The following is a 14,715-nucleotide window of genomic DNA, read 5'->3' as shown; positions in this document are numbered from 1 at the left end:
CTCTGTGAGAAAGCAGTCTGAACGGTGAGGTAGAGAGCAACTGAGGGTAGGTGCCATTGACCTCTGATGTCTGCATGCCCTTGCTCAGGGGTGCACACATACATGGACCACACGTGTACCTGCGCACACACACGCACACACGCACGCACACGCACACACACACCGACCACCACCACCTAGGCAAGTAGCTCCAGTGTGTGGCCAGGGAAACTGATCAGTCCCTGGGATTTGAGCTGACAGTCTCAGCCGTTCTCTAGTGGAGCAAATACGAGGGCCTCTCGGGACCACATAGCAGCCTGGAGCCGTGGGCCCTGGCCAGATGTGTATGCATTATGAGCTTCTTGGTGCTGGCAGGAACCAGAGCCCTCTCCAGAGCACAGGAGCCTCTCGTATGTGAAGACCTTAGCCCAGGTAGCTCCAGGACGTACAGCCACTATTAGCTGCCTCTTGAAAGCTGTCATCAGAGACATGTAGGTCTTCTCGGTAAAGCTGCCTTTTCCTCTGGGTTGTGTCCACCTCCTCACATACGGTGACATGACAGGGTGCCGCCTGCCCAGTTCAGAAGGCCCTCTGCTGTGTGTGAAGCCCAAGTTTAATTTTGAGAAATCTATTTATTAGAATGTAGTAGAACTGAAATTTTTAAATAAAACGGGAGGTCCCAGATTCCCAGCACAGCATCAGTCAACAGGTGACAGGCAGGGACAGAGCTCCTCAGAGTTAGAACCTGGATACCCCTCCCCTTTAGAATAAACCCAAGCTACAGGCCTGGGCTCGCTCTCCAGTGAGGGCTTACAGTTAGCCTTTGGAGGAAAAGCCAGACATGGTTCACCTAAAAGTCTAGATCCTCGCCGGGCAGTGGTGGCGCACGCCTTTAATCCCAGCACTTGGGAGGCAGAGGCAGGCAGATTTCTGAGTTCGAGGCCAGCCTGGTCTACAGAGTGAGTTCCAGGATAGCCAGGACTACACAGAGAAACCCTGTCTTGAAAAAAAAAAAAAAAAAAAAAAAAAGTCTAGATCCTCAATCCTTCCCTCTCCCATGTGTAGTTTCTATGGAAGAAGTGAAACATATGTAAGTCCTGTTGGTAAGGTATTGTTTATTCCCAGGCTCACCCTGCTAGGGCAGCCTGCCCAACAGCTAGGAATAGTAATATGGACACACTGTTCGCAACCCTATGTCAGTAGTCTGCTCTGTTCTCCTGAGGAAACGGAGAGGTTTAAGCCATTCAATTCCAGGAAAATGGTTCCGCCTCCTGCCCTACCCTCCAGCCCTATTGTGGGAACCCCTGTTGAGGGCAAGATGACATTGGGACAGTGTGAAGCCTCCTGGCACAGCCACTTCCCCAGGGTGCTCCGCTGAAGCCCATCAGGTTGACGACTATCGCAGCTAGGGCTTGGTTTTTTTTATTTCATCTGTGAAATAAAATGTCTGTCAGCAAGTGGAGGAAACTTGTTGCTGTTGGCACAGGGCTGTGTCCAGTGAGACCCCTCCCTATGTGCCTCTTCAACTGCATGTCCCTCGTCAGTGATAGCCAGGGTCTAGAGTAGAGCGTACTCACACGCTGCCAGAGACAGAGGTGGAGCTGAGGGCGGCTGTTGGGATGCTAAGTACATTCCTTGGACCAACAATTCTCACCCTTCCCAGATTTCATTTGTTGAGAGAGAGAGAGAGAGAGAGAGAGAGAGAGAGAGAGAGAGAGAGAGAGAGAGAGAGAGAGAGAGAGAGAGAGAGAGAAGAGGGGAGGAGGGGAGGAGGGGAGGAGAGGAGGAGAGGAGGAGAAGAGGCGAGAGAAAGGTGGGGAGGGGAGGGAGAGAGGGGATATATGTGTGTGTACACATCCATGTGTGGGTGTGTGCACATGTGTGCATGCTACACACACATGAAGATCAGAGGAGAACATTATCTGTCAGTCCGTGCGTCCTCCATGTTGGCTGTGTGTACAGACTAGCTGCTCCAGGAGCTTGTGGGGACATACCTGTCTCCACCTCTCATCTCATCATACGGCCACCACATTATGCATGTGTGCTACTGTGTCCAGCTTTACCTGGGCCTTGTGAGCCCAAACTCAGGACCTTATTCTTGTCTGCCAAGCACTTTACTCACAAAGCCATCTCTCCACCGAAAGTTCATTTTTAGAACTTCTTCCTTGAGGAGGAGTTCACAATCTGTGTGAGCCACCAACTTAACTGCACAGTCAATTTCAGAATAGTAGTCCAGACAGAAGCCCTGCACCATGAGCGTCACTAGCGCCTGCTCAGCTTCTGCACTCTGAGTAGCACTAGCTGACTTCCCTTCAGTGTGCACTTACCTGTGGACATCCATGTACATGGTCAGTGGGAGGCCTCTGATGACTTACTGCTACCTAGTGTCGTGGTTTCAGGGTAAGCCGGTGTGCTGGTGTATGTCAGAACACTGTTCTTCTTTATGGCCAAGTAATGGCCCATCATTGAACAGACAGCATCCACCTATCTCTAAGCCAGTTGACATCTGTGTGCTTTAATTAATTCAATCTCTTAATAGTCTTGATCATTATAGTAATCCGCATGTAATTGTGTGTGTGTGTGTGTGTGTGTGTGTGTGTGTGTCTTCAGTTTTCTTATGAGTGTAGACACCTGAGAGTTGAGTTGCTGGCTTCAGTGGTGATTGTCTCACCCTTCTGGAGTAGCTGTTCATTCTGCCTGTCCTGGCCCATTTCTCCTTGTCCTTAGTCTTTGTGGCAGGCAACTGGTCTGTGACATTTCCATGTGCTTTGATCTGCATTGCCCTGATGTAGGTGCCTAAGGACCCGATTCATGGACCCATCGGCACATTCCACAGAGAGGTGTCTATCCAAATCCTACTTTAGGTATATGGGCTGAGACATGGTTTCACTTTGTAGCCAACTGGCCTAGGACCTGCTGTGTAGAATTTGGGGTGATCCCCTGTGTCTGCTGCTGAGTTCTGGGTTACAGGCATACTCTACTACACCCATTCCCAAGTCCGTTTTGTTTTGTTTTGTTTTTTTCTGAGACAGGGTTTCTCTGTGTAGCCCTGGTTGTCCTGAAACTCACTCTATAGACCAGGCTGGTCTCAAACTCACAGATCCTCCTGCACCACCGCTCTGCTCCCAATCCAATTTTCAATTGAGGGTTTTATTGTTGAATTGTGGCAGGTTTTTCACTTCTCTGGGTACAAATCCCTTGTCAGATGAATCCTCTTCAAGTCTTCCTTTGTATTCTAAAGCATGGGGTGTTCTCACTGCTGACACTGTACTCTACAGCACAGGGTGTTCTCACTGCTGACATTGTATTCTACAGCACAGGGTGTTCTCACTGCTGACACTGTACTCTGCAGCACAGGGTGTTCTCACTGCTGACACTGTACTCTACAGCACAGGGTGTTCTCACTGCTGACACTGTACAGCATAGGGTGTTCTCACTGGTGACACTGTACTCTACAGCACAGGGTGTTCTCACTGCTGACACTGTACTCTGCAGCACAGGGTGTTCTCACTGCTGACACTGTATTCTACAGCACAGGGTGTTCTCACTGCTGACATTGTATTCTACAGTACAGGGTGTTCTCACTGCTGACAGACAGTGTACTCTAAAGCGTAGGCTTTAAATTCTGGTCCAGTATGATTTATCTAATTTCCTTTCGTTGCTTGTGCTAGCATTTATTTATAAGAAATGGTTTCCTAATCCAGAGTTATTGATCTGGGTTTTTTTTTTTTTGGTTTTTTTTTTTACTTTTATAATTTAATCTCTTATATTTGAAATGCATGACCTACCTGACAGGTAATTCGGGTACAGTGTGAGGTGAGTCTAGCTTTGTGCTCAGTTGTCTAAGTACCATTTGTTGACAAGATTGTTTTTTTCTGTCCTTGTATGACCTGGCCATAAAAATGGAGTGTGTTCCCATTCCAGTTCTGCCTGTTGATCAGTCTTCCCCAGCTGGGCTGGGCTTCCTGCATTGTTTGGTTAGGGTGTACTGGATAGCTACCGTTTAGAGCCAGCCTTGCTGTGTGCTCGCTCACTGTGGATGGAGGGTTGGGTATGAGAGTCACCACCTGGAGGTCTCGGGACAGCAGACTGTACAGTGAGGCTCTCAGTGAGAACGGGCCAGAGAGGTGGCCCAGCTCTTCAGAACATGCGCTGCCCTTCCAGAGGCCCTCAGCCTGATTCTCAGCAGTCACATGAGGTGCTCACAACTGTAACCAGTCACAGCCCTGTAACTCAGCTCAAGGACCAGACGCCCCGCTCTGGTCTTTGCAGGCTCCTGCACTTGCACATAGTGCACATAGACACACAATCAAAAATAAAGTCTAAAAGGAACACGACAGAAATGTACAACATAGAATGCAAACTCTCTGGAATGGTTTTAAATTTCATATTTTTAAATATATTGTGTGTATGCATGATGATGGAGATGCATGGGCCACAGTTTGCATTTGGGGGTCTGAGGACAACTGTGGAGTCGGTTCTCTTCTTCCACCGTTACCAAGTTCCTAGGGACGAAACTCAGGTCACCAGGCTACTGCAGGCATGGCCCTCACTTGCTGAGCCTCGCTCACGCGTGGGCTTAAAACACAAACTACAAGCTCAGAGCTTTCCTGCTTCCAGCTCTGCAGCGTTGGCCTGGCAGGGCTGTCCTGGGCAGTGTCCCAGGCTGGCTTTTTCTGAGCCACAGAGTTTGGGCTTTAGTCGCTTGTCTGAGCAGTCGTGTACTAAGAGCTTCAGGACCACCCCACACAAGCTTAGCACAGAGCATGCTAAGCTGAGCCCAGCTGGACAGGGCTGGACATGTCTACCTGCAGACACAGTGTTTCAGTTGCTATGGACTTAAACCTCCCCAGAAGGCTGACAGTGCTACGTGGGTGAGGTGTGGGCTCTGCGCATGTACCTGTGTGCAGCCTCCTCCACAGCTCAGGTACAGTACGGTCAGAGGGAAGTGTGTGCTAACCCTTTAAAAATAGCAGTTTTCCAGCTGATGTAGTCATAATTTTACATTTCTGTACATTTACCTTTAGTTCCTGGATAGAAGTGCAGCCAAGTGTAGACTCTTCCTGAAAAACAGCCAACCCAGAGTCTGAACACTGCCAGCTCTGCCTCCTCAGTCTGTCTTGTTATCATGCAGGACTGTTGAGTCCAAACCAATAGGAAGCACGCCCCAAGGTGTGACCCCCCAATTAAAGAGTCTTCTCGCTTCCTTCCAGCCCAGCACACAGAAAGTTGTGGTGTGCTCATGTGTGCTGCCTGCTGCCAGGGAGCGTGCAGGGCGCGAACACTACGCTCACTCCATCTGCAAGTGTTATAATGAGTTATTCAAAGCTCTTCGCGCAGGACCAACCGGAGCGTGCCTCCCTCTCCGTTCCAGCGCGTTTTCCTGCCCATCTGATGGATGCTCCTCTGCTGGAGTCTTTGGAAGGTTCTGGTGTCTTTTGTTTTAATTGGCGGGCTAAAGCCGCCTCCTATGGTTCGGTTTTCATTAGCAAGGGCTGCAGAGAGGCAGTGTTGGGGCTGTCCTCCAAGCCCATCTATGAATATTAAACATAGGACAATTATAGCTTTCAGACCAATTATTTTTCTTTCAGCAGGCAAAGTGGTGATGCTTACTAGGTGAGGATTTGCAGTTTCTACCATTGGCCCCTTCTTGTCCCTGGAATCGGTGGCCTTGGCATGTGTGTCTGCCCATTTGCTAGGCTACCTGTCTCCCAGTGTGGAGTGTGTGGTGTGGGTGCTGAGGCTGCCGGCTTTGCCAGAGCTGCTGCATTGTGGGTTGGTACTTCACTGTCAGATGATCTGGGCCGATACCTGCTTCTTTATGTGAATGTGATGGTTTGAATGGACAGGACACCGCAGCATGTGCAGCTCTGTCTGAGACAAGCCAGGTGTCTCAAAACTGGGTTCCACTGTGTAGGCCAGTTTCTGAGTCCTTAGCAAACCTGGGCTGTGGTGTCTCTCTGTGTGTTGTCTTCTTTGACACCGTTGTGCTGCTGTAAACAGCACAGAACAGATGACAAGCTCAGAACTATGGACCAAAGGTGTTTGCCCTGTACTCTTAACAGCCACACTGTGAGCACTCATAGAGGGAGGGGCCCCGGTAGAGCTCATGAACCAGCATGTGTGGAGAAGTGCTCTACCCGTCTGCTCCCTCCTGGATCCCCAACAGCCTTGGGTCTCTGCCTATAGAGGCCTGGGGCCAGGCAGTCGTGTTTGTCACTGGAGTGAGACTGGGAGAGAGTCTACACTCCCATCTTGCCGCGAGGCCTCCGTTCTGCACCCCAGGACTGTGGTCATCTGTTGTGTTGTTGTTGCTGTGCTTTTACAGCAGGATTTCTTATAACCGGGCTGATCCTGAGCTTGCTTTGATGTAGCTTCATAGCCAAGAGTGACCTTGAACTCTTGGACCTCCTGCCTTCATCTCCCTTGTGCTGGGACCCCAGCTTCCATTGTTCCACATTCTACCTACTTCATAGTAGCCATGAACCCGTAAATGCTCTGAAACAAATTGGGTGTGTGCATTTGTGTGCGTACCAGGGCAAAGCCAACACCCTCTGAGGCCTGATTTTTAAACAGCATGGTAGTACCTTGAGTAAAGTAAAAACCTCCCTTAGGGCTCTGGCTACATTTCCCCTCCCAAGGAACTGCCGTTAGCATTTAACTTGTGAACTGTGCTTATGGGAACTGTACTCTGCACCCAGAAGCCAGTGCAGTGGCCTCTGTGCGGCCTTGTGATGGCCACCTGTCCCCACGTATACCTGCTCACTTCTGAGGACTCACCCCCAACCCTGCTCCATGATCACTGTCACATCTGAGCAGCTCTTGTCCTGTGGTTGCCCGAACAACACCCCATCCAGTCGTTCACATTCATGGTCTTTAATGGTGCCTCTAATTTCCCTGTCAGCGTAATGATCATTCCTGAACTGGTGATTCCTTCTCCCCCAGGCTGCTGAATATTTCTGCGTGCTCCCGTTTTTTAAAATGGAATTCTGCAGTATGTGTGTTTTATTCGGACCAATGTTCTCTAGCACTAACCCAGGGTGGCACCCGGACCTCCTTTCAGTGTGATCCTCTTACCCTCCATGCCCCCACCCCCACTGCCGACCACGCCCCCTCTGCTGGCCAGGCTGGAATCCTTCTTGCCTTCTCAGGAAGTTCCTGTTTAGGGTTGGTGTCTTCATTCTGGGAGATGGATGGCTGTTTGTGAGCAGGAGTTGAGGTGTTCAAGGCTCCTCCCTGTCCCTGCACTGGGAATTGTGGGCCGCAGCCTCCGTCTTCCACAGCCATCCAGCTCTGAGTCTAAACGGTCTGCAGTCCTACAGGGCAGGGACGATGGTGGTGTGTGGTAGAAGGTGCTACTGATGCAGCCCTGTGGCTGACATCCTGACTACAGCAGGCAGGCAGGGAAGCTCTGAGTTTCCCTTAGTGTATGAGTCACTGAAGGTATGGTTGGTCCATCAGGGTGGGAGTCATGGTAGCTGGCATGTGAAGCTGTGATCGCACTGCATCTGCACTCAGGAGAAAGGGATGCATGCTGGAGCCGGACTCCTTCTATCCACTCGAGAAATGCCCAGCAGCAGCCATTCCAGCCTAGGCCTCACACTCAGGGGGCTCGAGCTCAGTCCCTGCAGAGAGTTTGTGTGTGCAGTAGTCATGCGCCTCACCACAGGCCAGAGTCTGAGGAGCATTACAGCGTTTGTATTCATATTGCTCTGGACGGGTAACTGGGTGTGCCGTGCCAAGACATTCCCGTGCGGGGTCTCCACTGTAACTTGGAGGGACCTGTTATAAAGGAACTGCTGCAGACTCACTGTTCATAATCTAACGTACTTGTGGGCTTTAATTTATATGAAACAAGGTCTTGCTATGTAGCCTAGGCTAGCCTCAGCAGTCCCCATGCTTCAGCTTTCTGAGTAAACCCAGAAACCTCCCCATGTTAGGCAGGGGCTCTACCACCACACTATATCCCAAGGCACATTTTTATATGACACAGAATGTGATTGAAGCTGTTGAGGGTGACCTGGAACTTGCCATCCTCCTGCCTCAGCCTCTCAGGTTCCTGGCATTACATGTATTTGGCTCCAAATTGAGAAAACAGCATACACTGACATTGACTGCTATCATAAAACTAAAAACCCATTTGAGGTCAGATGGTGCCCATGTAGATCAACAGAGGGCACCTGGATCCCAGGAGCTGCAGTTACATATTCGAGGTCTGCCTCATGTGGGTACTGGAACCGAACTTGGATCCTCTCCAAGAACAATCCATGTTTTTAACTGCAGCCCCACCTCTCCAGCCCTTTGAGCATGTTTCTTACGATTAGTGGTTGTCTATACAGACGGGAGCTGTTGGGGCTCCTCTGTTAAGCACACAGGCCCAGGTCAAACTCCCAGCACCCACATGGCTCACAACCGTAACTCCAGGTTACAGATCTGATAGCCTCCCCTGGGTTTTGCAGACAAACACACACAAACATAATTTTAAATGTAATTGATGATTCGGGCATATTGATATTGACAAATGGCTGTTTCTCTTAAATTTGGTATCCTTTTTGATCACAGTGGGCAGAAGCAGTGCTGACAGTGCCTGGCTGTTGAGAGGAATCCTGTTAGAGCCAGTGTCTTGCTTCAGCCCCACGGAGCTGACTGCAGTTCTCTTCTGTACAGTGTGTGAGAGCTTGACTAGTCTCCAGGGGGCTTCCTCTGGTCCTGCTGTCTGCCAGATGTTAACAGCCTACCTTTCTTGGGGCGTGGGAGCTGCCCTCCCTTCCTGGGCTCCTGTATGTATACAGCTGGCAGGGCTGCTCCTGACATGGCTGGCAATGCCTGTTGCTCTGTGTAAGGAATGACTGTTGTTTCTTATTTAAGCTGTTTGGTTTTTTCTGTGTTTTCCTAAAAAGTCACTTACTCATCAACGTTTTGAATTTTGGAATCTTTAAAAAAACTGAACTTTAAAAAAAAAAAAAAACCCTCAAGCAGAAAAACTGGGCAGAGCCAGGTAGTGGTGGCACACACCTTTAATCCCAGCATTTAGGAGGCAGGTGGATTTTTGAGTTCCAGGCCAGCCTGGTCTACAGAATGAGTTCCAGGACAGCCAGGGCTACACAGAGAAACCCTGTCTCAAAAAAACAAAAGAGAAAGGGGGGGGGGGAGAAAAAGGGAAAGAAAGAAAAAAAGAAAAACTGGGCAGATGTAGAGACGCAGGGAACCTGGAGGCGGTGGCCGAGGGAGAAATGGCGTTATAAAATTCATAAACAGCCTGTCTGTAGAAAGGAAGTCAGCTCTCCATGGCTTTGCCTCCTGTTCCCATGGGCAAGTTTACCAAACGTTCGGTAACATTTGCTCTGAAATCCACCTCTGCTGGCTCAGAGCTGCAACACCCATCCTTGTCCCTTGCGTGCCTGCTGACCACACACTAACAGGCAAGTTTCTATGATGCCTTCAGGGCCTGGGGAGTGAGCGAGGCATAATCTGCAGGTTAAAGTCATCCCAAGCCCTGGAAGCATCTTGTGTGGAGGTGGAATCTGGGGCAACGCATGCTCACTTCTACCTCGCCTGGCTTTTGGGCAGATTTGTTTCTGATCCCAAGAGAAAGCTTCTCTGTGTTGGTGACTCCCCATGGGAGAATCCCACCAGAACGCTCTAGGAACTGCGGTCCTGGTCCTTGCAGGAACGCTCTAGGAATGGCAGTACTAGTCCTTGCAGGCTTCCTCAGTTCCCCTCTTTTCCTGGTGCTCTTCTTCCAGAGTAAGGATCCATGACCTCCGCATCGATAAGACTGCCCTGTCGCTGTCTGCCCACCAGCTGGGGGTGTCTGCGGTCCAGATGGATGACTGGAAGATTGTCAGTGGAGGCGAGGAGGGGCTGGTGTCTGTGTGGGATTACCGCATGAACCAGAAGCTGTGGGAGGTGCACTCCAGGTAAGCTGGCTCCTGCTTACACTGTGGTTCCCAGGCTGCCTGCCCCCTCGCTGCGCAGGAAGTGACCTTCAGGAAGGTCGCTGCACCTTCCTGGAGAGCACTTTTGCAGGAGAGGTGACCTAGGCTTGGAATGACACCAATCCAGAGACCTGAGCTCCTCTCTCCCAGGAATACCGCCCTCAGTAACACAGCCTCTCTCTCACCGAGCATCCTAGCCTCTCAGGATATGGTGAACTCCACGACTGCGGTGCAGAGCACTGTGTGAATTCCTTCATCTTAGTTACCAGGAAAAGGAAGAAGCCTGCTTGGGGAGACTAATTCCCAATGTGCAGGTAGATGGGTTTGACACAGGTCCCCCCATGTACCAGACTCAATGTGTCCAAGTGTGGCTTGTGCCTCCCTTCAGTATGAAGAAGGGTACTTGGAGTGTGAGTTGAGTGAGCCTCAGCTAAGGGGGACTCAAGCTGGAGTGTTGAGAGGAAGATCCTGTCCTGGGCACAGGCCTGGGGCCTCTAGGACTGGAGCCCTACTGTGCAATTGTTCATGGGAGTCTGCCTCCGTTTTGAATTTAGAAGCAGCCTGGAGTTCCCATCTGGCTCCTGTGCCTTCAGTGGCAGAGCCTGCCCGGAGTCCTCTAGCTGAACACTGGCTCCTCCATAACAAGAGGGTGTGATGCTGTAACTGCCCAGCTTGAGAACATAATATAGACAGCTCTTTCCCTAGATACACAATCAAGACAGCTCTGCCTTTATTTAAGTGCAGGGTCTGTGGCTTCACAAGCACTCCCAAAGGTGCAAAGTACAATTGGTTTCTTTTTGGCCTGCAGGATGGTGAATACTTTGGCTAGCAGCTTTTATGAGATCAGAACCCCAGGTCTCACCACACTACCTCTAGCCTTGCCCCTCCCCAGCTTCACTGGTGATACACCATGGTGCCACCAGGTGGTGCCAAAAGGCAGTTCAAAAGTCCCACCTTGGAAACAGCATTTGCCTGAACTTCAGGATAGCCAGTACTTGTAGTTGGGTCTCTGTGTGTCCAGGACAGCACCAGCCTTTCTGGGCCTCTGCAGTGCTCACACCTTCTCACCACCAAGGGGAAGCCAGGGAAGTGAGGTCCCTGTGCTTCACATCCCTGCTCTCCAGCCCAGGGCACCCCTGCTAAGGCCTTCTCTCTGTAGGCACCCTGGGCCTGTCCCAAGCTCTGTCTAATGCAGCTGCTGTCAGACCACCCGTCTTCAGCCTTCCTTCCCTCGCCAACTCCCTCTCCTTCATGTCCTTTTGCCAAAAGGCCTGTTCTTGCTACAGGCCTCCTCCTTGTTCCTAGTGGCCTCAGCCCCACTTAGTGTGCTGTGGTATCCCTCCTCCTTGCAGAGGTGGGCTCCTTACCTTCCCACTGGTTTGCAGCCTCTAAGGGCAAGCACCCATCTTCAGCAGTGTAGACTCTCTATTGTCCCCTGGCTCACAGTATGGCCTCGCCAGCTACAGGGTCTGTCAGCTGTAGCCATCACTTCAGGACTGGGGCCTCACCCCAAGGATAAGAACTCGCCTATGTGGCTTGTGGGATGTCTATGCCCTGTTGTAGGCTTGTCTCAGTTGAATGTTCTTATGTCCCAAATACACCAACTTGTTGAAGCAGTCAGCTGGAATGTGAGAAGGTTAGAAGTGTGTTTACAAAATGACATGGTGCCAGAGAAGGAGACCTTGCTCGCGCCTGCTTTGGGAGCTGACGCTGGGCCCAGTTCTTCTCCATAGTGGAAAGTGTGCCTAGAGGGTCCTGCTGCGTACAGCGTACAGCGTACAGCAGGGGAAGGCTGCTCCTGCCTTACAGTGCTCTTCCTACTACTGCAGGCACCCTGTGCGCTACATCTCCTTCAATAGCCACAGCCTGATCACCGCCAACGTGCCCTACGAGAAGGTGCTACGGAACTCCGACCTCGACAACTTTGCCTGTCACAGGAGGTCAGTGTGGGGCTGGGCTCCCTGCTCAGCCCAGTCACGTCGTCCTCTCTGGGTATCAGCCACGGGCCTGACTGCTCTAGCAGGAGCACACGCCAAGTGTCTGTCTGTCTGTCTGCAGTGTTGTGCATGCAGTGTTCTGCAGCTGCTCCTGCTGTTGGGAACAGCAGAGACACAATGTCAGCTGACAGGCAGACTCTCTGTGCTGAGGTCCCTTCAGATGCTTCTTCATAAACACTGTCTTTTGGGGCCCCCTACTCCCCTCAGCCCTGGAGTATGCATATCTGACACACTATGGCTTCAGAGCACATGATCTCAGTGGGGAGCCAGCCTAGGTTGTGCATCTGTCTCTTCCCCAGCAGCCTTGTTAACTGGTGCTTATCTCTGCTTCCTCTAGACATCGCGGCCTGATCCATGCCTATGAGTTTGCTGTGGACCAGCTGGCCTTCCAGAGCCCGCTTCCTATCTGCCGCCTGCCCCGTAACACCACGGCTGGGTACAGCTATGACCTCGCACTGTCTTTCCCCCATGACAATATTTAGAGTGTCACCTCATGTAGACGGAAAGGGCGGTTTTACAAACCTTAGAGCTGGAAGGAGGCTCTGCAGCACATAGTGGACATCTGGGGACAGTGCTGTGTATGCCTGCGGTCACACAGCCCTGTGGCCCCGTGCAGCTGCTGTACAGACCCGGAGTCCATCGCTACTTCCCTCCTCCTCCCTCCCAGGGCTGTGGTGGAACTGGCTGATGACTCAGGGTTAACCTTTCGGGGTGGCTCCTCCCTCAGCCTGTGGCAGCAGTGACACCCTCCCTCCCTCGTTCTACAGGCCAGGGACATGGGGCCTTCACTCCCACTGGCCTGTCTCCTGGGTGTGGGTGCTGAGGGTGGAAGCCAGAGCCTCACACATGGAGGCAAGCGTTCAGCCTCCAGGCTGCTTCCCCAGCTCACGGTGGCCTCCTGACCCCACTGTTGATAATTTAGAGCCGCCCTTACCTATGTGAGGAGCGCTCTGCTTCACTCGCTCTTCTGTCCTGTCCATGTGAAGAAGACAGCCATCCTTCCCTGCAGAGGGAAACGGCCATTCCACAGGGATGGACTTGGCCATTTTCCTAGCCTGGCTGCTGCTGTCTCTTCCCTCAGCAGCTGCAGCACTCTTGACAAATGCTGCAGCCGCCATAGCTCACCCCCTCTTCCTTCAGAGTGTCACAGGCAAATCCACACACAGTGGCCAGGAGACCCAGTCAGAGCTCTTCAAAATCCGCACAGTCCAGGCACCTAACACACCTGTACAAAGGCCACCAGGAGGCACAGTGTTTCTCCCAGCGAATACCAGCTCAAAAAACAAGTGGGCCAGAAAACTCTACATTGGGTCTGCAGAGAGCAAAAAAAAAAAAGGGGGGGGGGGTAAAGAGCTCCATGAGGTGGAACTCAAGTTGGTAACAAAGGTGCTGGAGGGCCTGAGAGGGTGTGCACCCCTCACAGGGAAGGGGCTGACGGCTCTCACCTGGAGCAGTGCTGAGAGCCACTGTGCCCTGGTGGCCTGCTCTTGTGTCCAGTACTGGGATGAAGTCTGAGGCTTCATGTCCGTGCTCAGCAAGTGCTCTGTCACTGAGTCACACCTCCAACCAATGTGTGGTTTTGTGGCGTGATCTCAGACCACGACATTGAGGCCTCAGACGTCCACAGTGTGCTTCACCGGACACAGAGCCAGCTGAGGCTGTGGCCTCTCCCCTAGCAGAACCCTTCTAAAGCACTTCAGAGTGCCCAGGGCAGCTCACCTCCCTCTTGCTGGGCTGCGCCCCCTGCTGGCCTGGTCTTGCTACGTCTTCACTCGAGCTTTCCCAGTCCTGGAGCTGTCCACTAGAGAAACTTGTCAGAGAAATTGGTTGTGCAGTCAGCTCCCTTCTGGGCTTTGCAGCCATGGAAGGCCACTGAAGAGCGTTAAGAGCAGATGCAGAGGTGACTAGAGTAGTTTCAAGTATACATGCCCTCCTAGGCCCCAGCCCCCGCCTCCGTTAGAAAAAGCACCGGAGATGGTCTGCGCTCAGCCTCCTGGAAAATGCCCCTCCCTCACGGAGCATCAGAGCTGTCCTCACTGGCTCCTCAGGTTGCTGTCGCTGCACCTGCTCACAGGTGGGGGACAGGGAGTCTTTGTTAGCTCCTTCTGCTGCCTCTAAAGCCAGAAGACACCCTGGGAGCCAGAGATGGCCACACATCTGCAGCTTGCCTTTTGCCTTAAGCGACCACGTTTGCTCTATTATTAAAGGTTCTGGACTTACAGCCTTGATTGCTGCTCCTGTAAGGTACAGTGCTGTTCTGGACTCCTTGGAAGTCTTCCTCCACCACATGCAGCTCCAGTTTATTTCCACAGCTGGGGGTGCGGGGCAACATGATGTGCATGCAGACTGGGCTGTCGGTCTATGCAGGTGACATGCTTCTGAAGCTCAGACAGCGTTCCCATGGTAAGATTCTCTAGGGTACTGTGTGGCTTTTAGCTGGGCAACAGAATTGCCAGCCTTCCCCAATAGGGCCACTTTGAGTTCTTCCTGAATGGGGAAGCCAACAGCCAAGGACAACGCACTTGGTACCCATCCTCCAGGGGGTGGCATGCCCCAGTCCACTCGTTACAGGGCAGCACCACAAACTAGTTGCTTGGAGTTAAGAACAGTCTCCCCTGGTGAGGGGTTTCAGGTGATGACTGCCTGTGACAGTGGCTTAGATAGAGACACCACTACCCATGAGCTCTCGCTTGAAGCAGCAGATGGCACGGTCCGTGGCATTATGGCCACGCAGCCAAGCCAGATGGTTACCTGGCTACTGTGGCAGGCCTGTGGCGACTTGGCCACCATTGCCCATGTGC

The 14,715-nt window shown here is 51.9% G+C and overlaps 1 protein-coding gene across 1 annotated transcript in view; it reads left to right on the top strand.

The window, feature by feature from the left end:
* Fbxw8 (F-box and WD repeat domain containing 8) overlaps positions 1–14,135 on the top strand; it is a 92,948-nt gene extending 78,813 nt beyond the window's left edge. Inside the window, exons 9-11 of the mRNA XM_076922590.1 lie at positions 9,726–9,899; positions 11,747–11,857; positions 12,252–14,135. Of these exons, the coding sequence (XP_076778705.1) occupies positions 9,726–9,899; positions 11,747–11,857; positions 12,252–12,396 (430 nt within the window). The 3' untranslated portion in view covers positions 12,397–14,135. The remainder of the gene's footprint in view (positions 1–9,725; positions 9,900–11,746; positions 11,858–12,251) is intronic.
* The last annotated feature ends 580 nt before the right edge of the window (positions 14,136–14,715 follow it).

This window comes from Arvicanthis niloticus, chromosome 24 (assembly GCF_011762505.2).
Source record: "Arvicanthis niloticus isolate mArvNil1 chromosome 24, mArvNil1.pat.X, whole genome shotgun sequence".
Lineage (NCBI taxonomy): Eukaryota > Metazoa > Chordata > Mammalia > Rodentia > Muridae > Arvicanthis > Arvicanthis niloticus.
The sequence above is the reverse complement of the archived record's forward strand: the minus strand, read 5'-3'. Positions and strand labels throughout refer to the sequence as shown.